General features: G+C 41.1%; 1 protein-coding gene across 4 annotated transcripts in view; it reads right to left on the minus strand.

Moving 5' to 3' along the window:
• LOC138754560 (rho guanine nucleotide exchange factor 10-like protein) overlaps nucleotides 1-13,318 on the minus strand; it is a 215,546-nt gene that overhangs the window by 106,403 nt on the left and 95,825 nt on the right. For all 4 annotated transcript variants that reach the window (XM_069918990.1, XM_069918992.1, XM_069918991.1 and 1 more), the window contains 2 exons: nucleotides 5,083-5,178; nucleotides 3,689-3,864 (listed from right to left, as the gene is read on the minus strand). In XM_069918990.1, coding sequence (XP_069775091.1) covers nucleotides 3,689-3,864; nucleotides 5,083-5,178 — 272 coding nt within the window. The remainder of the gene's footprint in view (nucleotides 1-3,688; nucleotides 3,865-5,082; nucleotides 5,179-13,318) is intronic.

Genomic DNA, 13,318 nt, shown 5'->3' on the forward strand with positions numbered 1-13,318 from the left:
TGGGCAAAACCGCCCCCAACATTGAGAACAGCTGCAAAGAACGCAGTCGTCGGAGAGCAGCGGCAAACATCAAGGATTCTACACCACCCAGCACACGCTCTGTTCTCGCTGCTACCAATAGGAAAGAGGTCTAGGTGCCACAAAATTCACACCACCAGGTTCAGGAACAGCTACTACCCTCTACCATCAAATTCAATCAGGGACTCATTTAAGGACTCTTTTCCACTTTATTGATTTATTTTGCCCCCCCCCCCCCTCACTGCATTGCATTTTGCTACATTTCTTTATTTGTTGACACATTCTCTACAGTTTATTTTTGCACTACCATTATGTGGTACATTTTGCTTTGCCCACAGGAAAAAGAATCTCAAAGTTTTGTGATGTCATGTATGTACTCTGACAATAAACCTGAAATCTAAAAGTACAATAGCCAACTGCATTTCAAATAAATGTCGACATCGCATCAATAAAAATAGAATTATCAACCAAAGTGTTTGAATTGTATAGGGCCTGACATGTGCTTACACAAGAATCATCTTAACATGATCAGAGTGGTTTAGGAGAAAAAATCCTGGCACCGTCTTTCTAAAATCACTCCAGACAATCTATGACATACCATAAATTAGCAAAAAAAAACAACCTGAAAATGCACCAATATTGTAATAAAGATTATTCACAACTATTTGTTTTCTTTTTCATCTTCTGCTGAATCCACAATGCTTCCATGATTGATGAGGAGATTTTTAATACCCCACACAGTTCCAAATCTAGTCTTAATCTTTTGTAACTAGATTTAAACATGTTGCAGACTTTTTTTTAAATAAAACAGATTATTCAAAATAACCAGTCAGGATTGTTGCAAAGAAATAGGCCATTCATCTCCACGTATTAATGATCCCCTCAAACTTCACTGATCTTTCCTGATGTATATCTATTAGCATAAGGGAACCCTGGCAAATTTCTACAGATGTGTGCTGACCGACTCCATCGCGATTTGGTACGGCGACACCAATACCCTTTAGCGCAAAGCCCTGAAAACTGTAGTGGATTCAGCCCAGGGCATCGCAGCAAATCCCCTTCCCGCCTTTGAGATCATCGACAGGGAACGCCAATGTCGGAGAGCAGCAGCAATTATCAAAGATCCACACCATCCGGCACATGCTGTTTTCGCTGCTACCGACCGTCAGGAAAAAAAGTGCCACAGGACTCGCACCAGCAGGTTCAGGAACAGCTGCTACTCCTCCACCATCAGACTCCTCAATGGGACTCATTTAAGGACTCTTACTTGTGCACTTGGATGGTTGTTTTTTTTTCTCCTCTCTGAATTGCACAGTTGTTTACATTGTGCACAATTTTTTTTTGTACTACCATTACATGGTAATTTTGCCTGGTCACCAGGAAAAAAAAGAATCTCAGGGATGTATGTGATATCATGCACGTCCTCTGACAATAAATCCGAATCTGACACTCTGTTCCTTCCCCCAAGATGTGTTTTTCAATTTCCCTTAAAAATCCATCCTGCATTTAGTTTTTTCATAAATTATTTCCTATTCCACCTCATTCTTGTTCCTTGGCTTCTATTCTTTCACAAGCCACTGAGTGTGGTTGGCATGTTCAACACTAAAAAGAATCACCACTGAGAAAGTCGTGTAACCCTCTTCTCTCCATCTTGTTCATTCGTGAAACTCCTCCCAGGCCATTCCACCCCAAGCTGCCAAATCTTTTCTGAAAGAGCACACGTCATTGCATCATTTTCTTCAGCATCAGGAGTTGCTAATTTTTTTTTTAAACCACTAAAAATAGGTGCAGGATTCAAACACTTTGTCTTTCCATTTTTTAAAAATAAATTAGTTTAGGCTTCCCTTTTTTAAACTGTGTAATATAAAAGACCATGACTTTGCTCAAGCATGAATAATACAACATTTGATATTAAAAAAAACTCTTACAGAAGGAGGAAAGACAATTGTGAACCTTTTTTAAAAAAAAATAATAATTTATGATTCATTCAAAAAGAACTTTTTATTTTTCCTTTCTTCCCTTGATTTCTGGTTTTTTTGTTAGCGGTTGTATTACCAATGTCCTTTGAATTATGTTCATATTTGAAATCTTTTTTTCTATATTTTTAAATGTATTGCACATTGTATAATTGTACTGTTCAATGTTGAATTATTAAATACCATTAAAAATATTTTAAAAAGAAAAGAACACTTCATCCAGCCCTGCCATTCAACGTGATCTTGTTTAAGGCAGATACAACTCCTCTTCTGTGTCAGTTCCCCAAAGCCCTCAAAATGATCCAATCTTTAAAAAAGAGTCATCTACCTTCGAAGTTCCACAATTATCCAGGGAAGGAAATTCCAGAGAACATCCTCCTCACTAGTAATATCAGGAATTACTGACCATTTCTAATTACTGCTCAACAGAGACAATTAAGACTCCCATTCATGGGTCAGGAGCCATCATTAGTCTGGGCTGGACAGGATTTCTCTGCCTACAAGGCCCTTGTGAAGCCAACTGATTTTCAGAACAAATATGCAGTTATTTTTTTAATTGATAACTCCAGGGTTATTTAATTTAAATTCTGAGGTACCACGGTGGGATTTGCACTCGTGCCTTAAGATTTACGGCCCAGACCACTGGATGCTAGTCCAATAATTTAACCACTTCAACTACAAAGCTGACATCAATTGTAGCTATGAACCACTACTAAACTCACCCACTCTCTATTGAGGCACTCAGGTCAAAGACTTCCTCGACATGGACATTGATCTCTTCTGTTCAGATGCACAATCGGTCCACAGACTGATCAGCTTCTGCTTTGGGTGCCAGGGTAAACCGGAAGATGATTGAGGATAGGCTCTTTGGTAATTGTTCTGACTGGCTTCCAGTGTAGGCAGGTACAATATTATCTTTTAAGAAAAAATTGGATGGTGATATGAATGGAATGGTATGGAGGATTATGGGCCGAGAGCAGGTCAGTGGGACTAGGAGAGTGTAAGAGTTTCGGCACGGACTAGAAGGGCCATAATGGCCTGTTTCCGTGCTGTAATTGTTATATGGTTACTTCTCTTCAATGATCAGCTAATAGAGATTTGCCATTGGAGAGCATGCAGCTTTCAATAAAACCCAGTTGGAATGAGAAAGCACACGACTGAATTAATCTCTCCTGACATTAGTTCAAATAAATATCACTCCGGGATTAATGACGTTATTTCCAAGAATGACAGAGATCCACCTAATCTTGGCATCCAATTCAAGGCAGCACTTGCTGATAATTGAATTTCATGCCCTTGTTTTTTTTTAAATTCATTTTAAATTTGGACAAATCCTTCCATTTCCCAAAACCGTGTCTACACTCCACATGGGAACCAGCATGCAAACTTCCATGGAAGGCACAATCCTGAGTCGAGGCTCTGCTTGAGACACTAAACTCAGACTGGTGTGCAAACTCGGACTCAGTCATGCAGAAAGAGGCCAGTTGAGTCCATGTTGGCTCCCCGTAGCTTTGCAAATTATTCTCCCTCGGACTCGCACACACTTGCCTATTAGCTTCCCATTTGTAGTGAGGTTTTTTTTGCCATTGGCTTACACGAAGTGGTAGTTTAAAGTCACCAGAGCTCATCTTCTGGCAAAGTGCCTCAGTATAATTCAATTGCCCTGCAACATTAACAATCACCACCATTTTCACCTTTGGCTGAAGCACTGCTTTGTATTTTTGCTGTTCTCCCCCAGGTTTATTTTCTCCATCAGAGTGTTCATCATAGAGCTCAAACTCACTGGAACTCCAACCCTCTTCCAGCTGACTTGGACTCGTGCAATCAGCTTCTCGTTGAACATCTTCATAAATCAGTTCATCCACCGGCACTATGAGACATGAAATTACCGGCAACATTTCAAGAACTAATGACAGATAACAGAACCAGTGACATTATCACAAAGCTCTCACTGGGATTTTAATGAAAATAATTAACTGTGGGGAGTTTATCAAGAACACTTGGGAATTACAATCAATGCCTGCCAGTAATTATTTCTATACATCAATACCTAGAGGTGGAATACAAATGCGATACTGATGTGAAAACTTTCTGACTGCACCTTTCATAAACTTGTTTAACGTATTAGAGAAATTAAAAGTTCTCAATGAAAAAGGGCCAAAGTACAAAAAAAAAGAGATTTTGTTTGCTCCATCAAAAGGTTGGTACAGGTACACAATCCTTTATCCAGTGCGTTCCGAATTTCGGCTTTTTCTGGATTTCAGAACAAAAGCCAGATTTAAGCCCACCTGAAATGTGCTGCCGTATCCACCCCCTTCCAGTCGCGCTGGCGTCTTTCCCGCCCCCCCCCCCCATCCACCCAAGTCGCACTACCATCTCTCTCCCTCCCCCCCCCACCCGCCCGAGTTGTGCTGCTGTTTCTCCTTCCCCAACCCCCCCAACCTAGTTGCACTGCTACCTCTCTCTCTCTTCCTCTGCTGTACCAGCACCAGGAAAAAAATGCTGGTTTTTGGAGCTTTCTGGATTTTAGATGTCCAGATAAAGGATTGCGTGCTTGTATTGTGCATTTAGGATTCAACGGGCAAAGTCACTGAAATCATACAGATCGATCGTGAACCAAAATCATTGCACAATAAATATGCGACACTTCTACTGTTGTACTGCCTAGGCTGCACTCAGTTTCCAAAATCCTTTTCCGGGGGAAGACACTTTAGAGCATATGACTGAAGGCAAATTTCAACCCTTTGGTAGTATGGGGGAAAAGTACAAGATAAACACTAGATAAATTCGTAAAACAGGCAAACAGTAATACACATCAAAATGTGACCCCACCCACCATCAAATCTTTGCCATGTTAATGGATCAAGGTCGCAATGAGAATCAGCATTCTGGGCTGTATAAAGAGTAGAAAGCTGGCCAGGATCCTCAGTCCTAGTTTTCCTCCATTCTCATTCAAAAGCATATGCATGTAGTTGTCTACACAAGAAAGAATCAGGTCCAATACTATGGCAACACTCAAGGACACAATCTGGAGGTGGAGGGTGAGCCTGGAAAAGGGCAATCCCCACATGAAAGAACAAGCTCCTACCCTGCTCTTCAGATGAATGATCATCACGGGCAACATCATCATAAATTACGTCAGCCTGCATCTGCGGTGATGTACTCAGATCCGTGATAGGCTGAGCTGGAAAGAAATAGGGATACTTGTGTTAAATTGGAGAATAGCTTTGCAGTGATCAACTCCAACTTCCTGAGATAGCAACTTAACCATGTGAAAGGGCAAGATACTTAAACTTATCCCAGTAGCTTTCCCAGACATATCTCCGCAACAGTGGTGTAGTCAGGTTTTGTCGCTGGGGGAGTGGGCGCACATTAAATAGGGGCCGCGACCACTGCTGTGCGCTTGTGCATGCGCACATATGTTTTGCAACCAGCACACAAGAGCGCATAGTGACCATGGCTGTCTTCTTCCCTCCCTCCATCTCCCCTTTCCCTCTCCCCCCTCCTCTTCCCTTCCTTGGAAGAAACAATGAATGACTTTTCTTTTACAGTTCTCCCAACCCCTTCAAGCTGGTGAACAATCATGGGTGTCCCTGCAAAGAGTGGGAGGAAAAGTGCTAGACGATCTGTGTAGAGCAAGTTCCCACGAAAGAAAATGACTGCACACATATGCTTATTACATTGGTCACGGGTATAACTGCCATCATCTTACATTCAATGATCTATCATATAGGGCAAAGTATCTTTCTGCAGAAGTGTTTGGGATGATTCCTTGAGCCTGAAGTCTAATGGCTTGATAACATCCTCGACCAATTACTGCACATGCACACACACACACACACACACACACACGACCCCAATGTGGACATACAGTAGGCTCGGGGGCCAGGGTAGGGTTCGGAGTTGGAACTTGGGCATCAGGAGCTCCGCTGCAGGCCAAGGGGACTCCAAAGCCTCCCCTTGGCTGTTGGCCTATGGGCACACACGGGAGCTCCCAACACAGAATCCAAACCCTCCCCTTGGCCTACTCCTGCACACACACACACACATCAGAGTTCTGTGGATGCCAAGGGAAGTTGGGCGTTGGGCATCCAGTATTCGGAGCTCCTGATGCCCGACTCTGAACCCTCCCCTCAGCCTACCTGAACTGTGGGGCACAATTTGCAAATCAATTCAGTCTTAAAATAAAACAAACATTTTACTTCCAGCTCTCGCCTATTGAGCTCTATCCTTCCCTCTCCAATTTACTGTTCGAGTATAAATCTCAAATTCTTTTTGCACCTTGTATTCATTTGATTCACGCATGCACAGCATATGATCCACACCAACTGATGGCCCAATCAGAAGGGAACGCACACACAAGGAGACAGCAGGGCAGATCAATGGCACTTGTTTTTGAACTGTGAGACTGCGGCAGTTGCCACGCTTGAACAAATGTGCTCAGGGAAGGCCATGGGGCTGTGGACACCACTTTTTAAAAATTTACTCGAGGGGAGTTGTTGCTAGATCAGGCTAAACAACCTTTCTACATCTACTCTGCCCAAACCTTTCAACATTCAAAATGTTTCAATGAGATCCCCCACCCCCCTCTCCCCCATACATTCTCCTAAATTCCAACAAGTACAGGCCAAGAGCTTACAATTCTTTTTTTTAAGAACATAAGGAATTGGGCCAGGAGTAGGCCCATCAAACCTGTTCTGCCATTCAATGAGATCTTAGTTGATCTATGATGGGCTCATCTCCAGCTACCTGCCTTTTCCCCATATCCCTTAATTTTCCTACTATGTTAAAATCTATCCAACCTTGGCTTAAATTTATTTAATGCATTTGCTTCCAATTCTTCAAAAGGCAGCAAATTCCACAAATTAACTATACTCTGGGACAAGCAATTCCTCCTTATCTCTGTCCTAAATCTATCACCCTAAATCTTGAGGCTATGTCCCCTAGTTCTAGTCTCCCCTACCAATGGGAACAACTTACATACCTCTATCTATGCCTTTCATACCTTTCTATGAAACCCCCTCTCATTCTTCTCATTGTCAGCAAGTACATTCCCAGACAACTCAATCTTTCCTCAGGCTAACTCCCTCAACTCTGGAATCAACCTGGTGAACCTCCTCTGCACAACCCCCAAAGCCAGTACATCTCTCCTCAAGTAAGGAGACCAGAACTGCACGCAGTGCTCCAGATACAGCCTCACCAGTACTTTGTACAGTTGCAGCAAAATATCTCTGATCCAAAATTCAATCCTAGTAATGAAAGCCAACATTCCAGTGGTCTTCTTGGTGGCCTGAAGTACCTGCAAGCCAATCTTTTGTGATTCATGTTCAAGTATTCTCAAGTCCTTCTGCACAGCAGTTTGCTGCAGTCGCTTGCTGTTTAAATAAAATTCCCAGTCATCCTTGTGAACCTCCTCAGAACCTTCTACAACATCAGCACATTCTTTCTTAAATGAGGAGCCCAGAACTGCTCAAAATGCTCCGTGAGGTCTCACCAATCCCTTAAAAAACCTCAACATCACATCCCTGCTCTTGTATTCTATTCCTCTTGAAACGAATGCCAGCATTGCATTTGCCTTCTTCACCACTCCCAGGACCTTCTGCATTTGGGCATTTTCAAATTCTCCCCATTTAGAAAATAGCCTTCCCATTTATTTTTCTACCGAAGTGCTTGACCACACACTTTCCAACATATTTCATTTAACACATTCTCTGCCCATTTTCCTCATCTGTCTCACACTCAAATATACCATACAAACATTTTCCCAAGTGGACTTTGTCAGTAATATTACCAATCCACTGTTCAGAAACTAAAAAGCAGCGGAGTTTAACAGACAGAATCTTAATCTCAAGGTAAAATTCTCTGCCTCTTTCCACCACTTACGTTTTGAGACACTGGGAGTAGGGTCAGAGCAGATCCTTAAATTGAAAAATATATTTTTATGATCAAAAAGCACATCAAACTGGAAAAGTTGGAAAGTTGAATGAAATAACTGAGGATTGTGACCAAAGCAGAGGCTTGAATAAAATATTATAGTCTGATGGTGGCATCAAATCAAACTTGCAAGGAACGCAGCCAAGAAAACCAAAAAAGGAAAACCAAAAGTAATTAAAAATGCCTAGAGGAGGAGTTACTAGAATACAGGCACCTCACGTTAACATGCAGAGAGCAGAAATTTTTAAAATACAAATGCAGAGCTTCCAATGGAGTCAGGGCAGAACTTGTTCAGGTGAGGATGAAAGTCAGCTATCAATAACAACAAAAAAACAAGGATCAATTAAGTCAATAATTCCAAAATGAGGAAATTGTTACACCATGCAAATTAGCTATGTTTCAGGAATTTCAGAAGATTTTTTTTAGACCTGTTACTCCAAGTTACAGGAGCCATGATCGTCATTGGTCCGTGAATACATGAACCAGTCTTCTGAGGAGCAACAAACAGATTGCAAGTGTCAGTAGGTGACAGATGTTGCTACGCAGGAAACCAGTTTAATCAAAACAATTATCCCCCGTAAAGCAATCTAATCACAGCTCTGGATGAAAATTCAGAAAGGGGTGGAATAGGTTATTGCAAGAGAGAGTATCTTCTTAATTAAATGTAGTGTAGTGTTACTTAGAAAATGCATATAAAGATAAAAATCATAATTAAGAAATGTCGATGGTCAAAATAAGAAATTGAAAATTCTGCACTCAGCAGGATCTGACTGGAATTGTGAACTCTGCCTCTCTTTCTGTGTATGCTGCCTGGCATGCTGAGTATTCTCAGCACTTCGAATTAAAAGATAAATTATACAAGTCTGCAGGTGAACACAAAGGTAACAGGTTTAGAAATGTGTAGGAGGGGCAGTTTCCCCTAGCCCCGACAGACAAAAACCCCCACCAAAAATTAATGTGAGCTTGCATTTCTGTCACACTTGGTTAAAGGAAGTCACACACGTTTAATTATTTGGGATGACGTGAAATGTTTCAGGATCAGACCAATTTGCCCAAAGGGCAAGGTTAGTCCGACTCCACTGCAAACCCGAATATAGAGAAATGTTCCCACAACAGCGTGATTAATTATTTGTGACAACTTGTGTCAAATTCACGTGAATTTTGCTCTGTCAGGTTTATATATTCACTGTGAACCATAAGCCAGTAAATGAAAAATTAAATGCACCAGGCATTGGAAATCAAAATAAATGCTTGAAACACTCAGGTGGTACTGAGACAAAAGCAGAATCAACGTCAGAACTAAGAGATTGTCTCTCTCTCTCCAGATCTGATGGCTCGAAACAGCAATCGTTTCTCCTCACACACGCTTCCTCGCCTCCTAAGTGCTTTCAGCAGGTTCTGTCTTTATTTTTAAGACACTCGAGCGCTTCAGTGGCCATTAGCAGCCTCAGCTTTTCCAGAAATTAGAGGGGCACTCCAGAAGCCACTTGCCAACAGAAACAAGGTAGTCTCAATGTTGACCATCCCCAATTCCAGCCAAGAGAGAGAGAGAGAGAGAGAGAGAGAGAGATATCAGTTGGTACAGATCAAAGGCAATAATCAGGGGCACTTACAAGTGTCTGATAACAGTGGAGAAGAAACAGTTCGTGAAACTAATATTGTGTGATCTCACACGTGAGGATTTGAAGGGAGTTTTAAAAATTTTGGCCAGGTTGGGATGACTATTAACATGTTGGCTGCTTCTCAAAGGTGCCAAAAGTTATAGATGAAGTTAATGTCAGGAAGAGACAAGTGTACAATGGACTGAAGCACATCCACAACCCTCTGTCGTTACTTGTGTTCTTGATCAGAGCAGTTCCTTTACCATGCATGATGCAACTTTATTGGATGCATTCAATGGTGCACCTGGAGAAGTCCTTACGGGATTCTGCTGATTCTTTGCAGTTGCAAGAATATTCTAATGGGGTGGGGGACCTCTGTTGTGATGCATACATGTTCAGCCAACAGATCCAGAATTGCACAGCACCAACTAAAGGACTCCTCAAAAAAAACTGCAGGGCAGTGATGCTTTACAACATCCTCTACTCACTGGCTGGAAGTCCAGCCCCCAAATCTATGTGCAGCGTGAATAAAAGCTTTCACAACTGGAGGGAGAATAAACGCTTTTTATCAACTTATAACTAAGGGTAGGGTCTCACAGTAGTCTTCAGAAGGGTTTAGGTGGGAAACCAGGGTTATAAGATGGGGGCGGAGCCAGGTTAAATTAATCCCATGCATGACCTACTGAAATGAACAAGAGTTATTGATCAGTTATTGCAAGAAATGCATGTAAAAGTTTAGTTAAATTGTTTCAATTGCTTTAAAAAGTATGTGTAGGGTTACAGTCGACTGACTAGCCAGCAGACCTCTGGAAATATTATCACATTGTGGTGCTATCATGTCCCTGTGTTTTACTGTACGCACGGACAATGGGATTTTTCTTCGTTTTTTTTTGGACTTTCAGAGGGGAAGGGTTGGAGGGATGGTTTTTCTTGACATTGTGTTTTGTATGGTTGTTGATTGTTAAGTAAACTTAAAATGATAAATAAAATATTACAGAAAAGTGTGAGCTCTATCTAAATCTAAATTTTTTTGTAGTAATTTTTTTTTGTGGATCCCAAGTGATTGTGAATATCCAAGACAGATTAAACTAAAGCAGAAAATGCTAGGAGCATATAAAATTATGAAAGGCGTAGATAAGAAAGAGGTAGGTAAGTGGTTTTCATTGGTGGGAAATAGGGGACATAGCCTCAAGGTTCAGGGTGGTAGATTTAGGACAGAGATGAGGCGCTATCCCAGAAGGTGGTGAATCTATGGAATTTGCTACCCATTGAAGCAACTTCAGTAAATATTTTTAAGATACGGTTGGTTGATTTTTTTATTACATAGTGGGGGAAGGCAGATCAGTGGAGATGTCCATCATCCGATCAGTCATTCAATGGCTGAGAAAGTTCAACAGGCTGGATGGCCTACTCCTGCTCTTCTTTTGTTTTTCAATCTTTTCATTAAACATATTAATAGTAAACAATACATGAGGAGAATAGAATACAGAATCAAATAGTAAAAACACAAACATCAATATAGTCCAATACATAACACAACGTTCAACATTGAACAATATGGTCACTTTCTCCTCAATTTGGAATATTCAAAGAAAAAAAATGATTGTTAAAAAACTTTTTATGTTATTGTGTAACATTCAAGGGGGCACAGTTAAGAGTGGTTAGAGCAACCCTATTACAGCACCAGTGACCTGGGTTCGAATCTGCCACTGTCTGTCTGTGCGTTCTCTCTGTGAGCACCTGTGTCGGTTTTCCCCAGGTGCTCCACTTTTTACCCACACTCAGACACAGGTTTGACAAAATTAATTGGGTTTCATGGGCTCATCTACAGTCCTGTATCATTAAAGAAAAAGTCAGGTAGCATTTCCAACCTGCTGTGTGTGTGTGTTCATCATTTTTTGGTTTTGTTTCCAGTTTCTAGCATCTATAATTTTTTTTTTTAATCGTTCATTTTAAAACAACATGTTTGGCCGCTAGAATGGTTGATTGCAGAGTGGGTGGATGGCAGCACTACTGACCGCACTATTCTTGCCTCTTGTAAGAACTAGGAAAGCCAATGCCTCACCCAAGTTCCAGAAGGCTGCACTCGAGACCACTGGACCATGCTGGAAGGAAAAGTGTGGCTCAACTGCAGATCAATCAACCAATGTGGCTGCATGAGAATCAGCCCCATCTACTGTTGCAGTGAAGGAACCTGCTGCCGATTCTCAAATTCCCCTGCCTGACAAGAGAAATAAATTGCTCTACCCTGCTTTGCATTTCTGCCCTTCGATATTCAGTGCTGACACAGAACTTCAAATGTGGTCAAACCAAGCTTGTTCTTAAATTTAACATTACCACCCTGCTTTCTTTTCATCTTTTCCTTAGCAGTGACTATGCCAATATATACTTTATAAATCTAAGAACTTGCATTGATACATTGAACAATTTATGCATTTTCAGACCTCTTGCTCCCTCTACCCCAATGAGTTTCTCTGCACCATCAAATCTTCCAACCTTCTTGAACCATTCAAAACCTATGGCTAAACCTTTTTTTTTTAATTTTTTTATTTTTCACACTATGAACCATACTAACCAAGATACACACAAACATTTCCCTCTTGAATATACACAGTGTCATTTTCTCCCCTTTTTACCCCCTCCCTTCCCTCCCTCCTTCACCCCCCTCCCCACCCACTCAACCTTCAACCTATATGATACATTAAACCCATTAAACAATGTCATCACACAATGAAAATAAACAAGAAATTTGTGTCATCTACTTTTACACACTGGGTCAGTTCATTTCGTCGTCTTCTCCTTCTGTCATTTTAGGCGGTGAAGGTCCGCGGTAGGACTTCTCTGTTGTGTTCCATGTACGGTTCCCAAATTTGTTCGAATACTGTGATGTTATTTCTTAAATTATATGTTATTTTTTCCAATGGAATACATTTATTCATTTCTATGTACCATTGCTGTATTCTCAGGCTATCTTCTAATTTCCAGGTTGACATAATACATTTTTTTGTTACAGCTGAGGCTATCATAATAAAAAATTAAAGAACTTGGACTCGATTTGGATGGAGCACCTATGGCTATACCTTTACTTGCTTTATCATTCCTGGTGCTAGCTGGCCTCACTTCCAGCTAAACATTCCATCCTGGTTTACAAATCCCCCTCCATGATCTACCTTTCCCTATTTTGAATTCCCTCCAGCCCCTCCCAAGATCTCTGTCCTCCTCCAATCCGGATCTCGTGCTCAACTGAATACAGGTAGTCCCCGACTTACAACCTATGCGACCTACAACCATCCGTACACATGACCAAACAAAACTGTATTCATTTTTTAAAATATGTAAATATAAAAATTACATTTTTGGAGTGAAAGTAGGGACCTATCTATGGCAAATAACAACTATGGCAGGGTGGCCAACCTCTATCCTCCTTACAGTCTTCAGACATCTGCCCAAATACAAATCACAATTGATTATGCCTGGGGCATTGTTCATTATTTTATTTACCGAGATACAGCATGTAACAGGGTCTTTCCGCCTACAAACCTGTGCCACCCAAATACACCCCTGTGCCAAATTAACCTACTAACCTCGCATGTCTTTGGCACATGGGAGGAAACCAAAACGCCCAGATGATTTTTAAAGTACTATCTAAATGAATACTGATGTTGAAGTATTCAAAGAAAGTTTGAAGATGCTTTGTTAATCTCTTTAAAATTTATACCCTACTAGATTGTATTTGCTGATCCACAAAGCAAGCATTTACTTTGCTTTAATTTCACATCACCAACTAAA

This window comes from Narcine bancroftii, chromosome 2 (genome assembly GCF_036971445.1).
Source record: "Narcine bancroftii isolate sNarBan1 chromosome 2, sNarBan1.hap1, whole genome shotgun sequence".
Lineage (NCBI taxonomy): Eukaryota > Metazoa > Chordata > Chondrichthyes > Torpediniformes > Narcinidae > Narcine > Narcine bancroftii.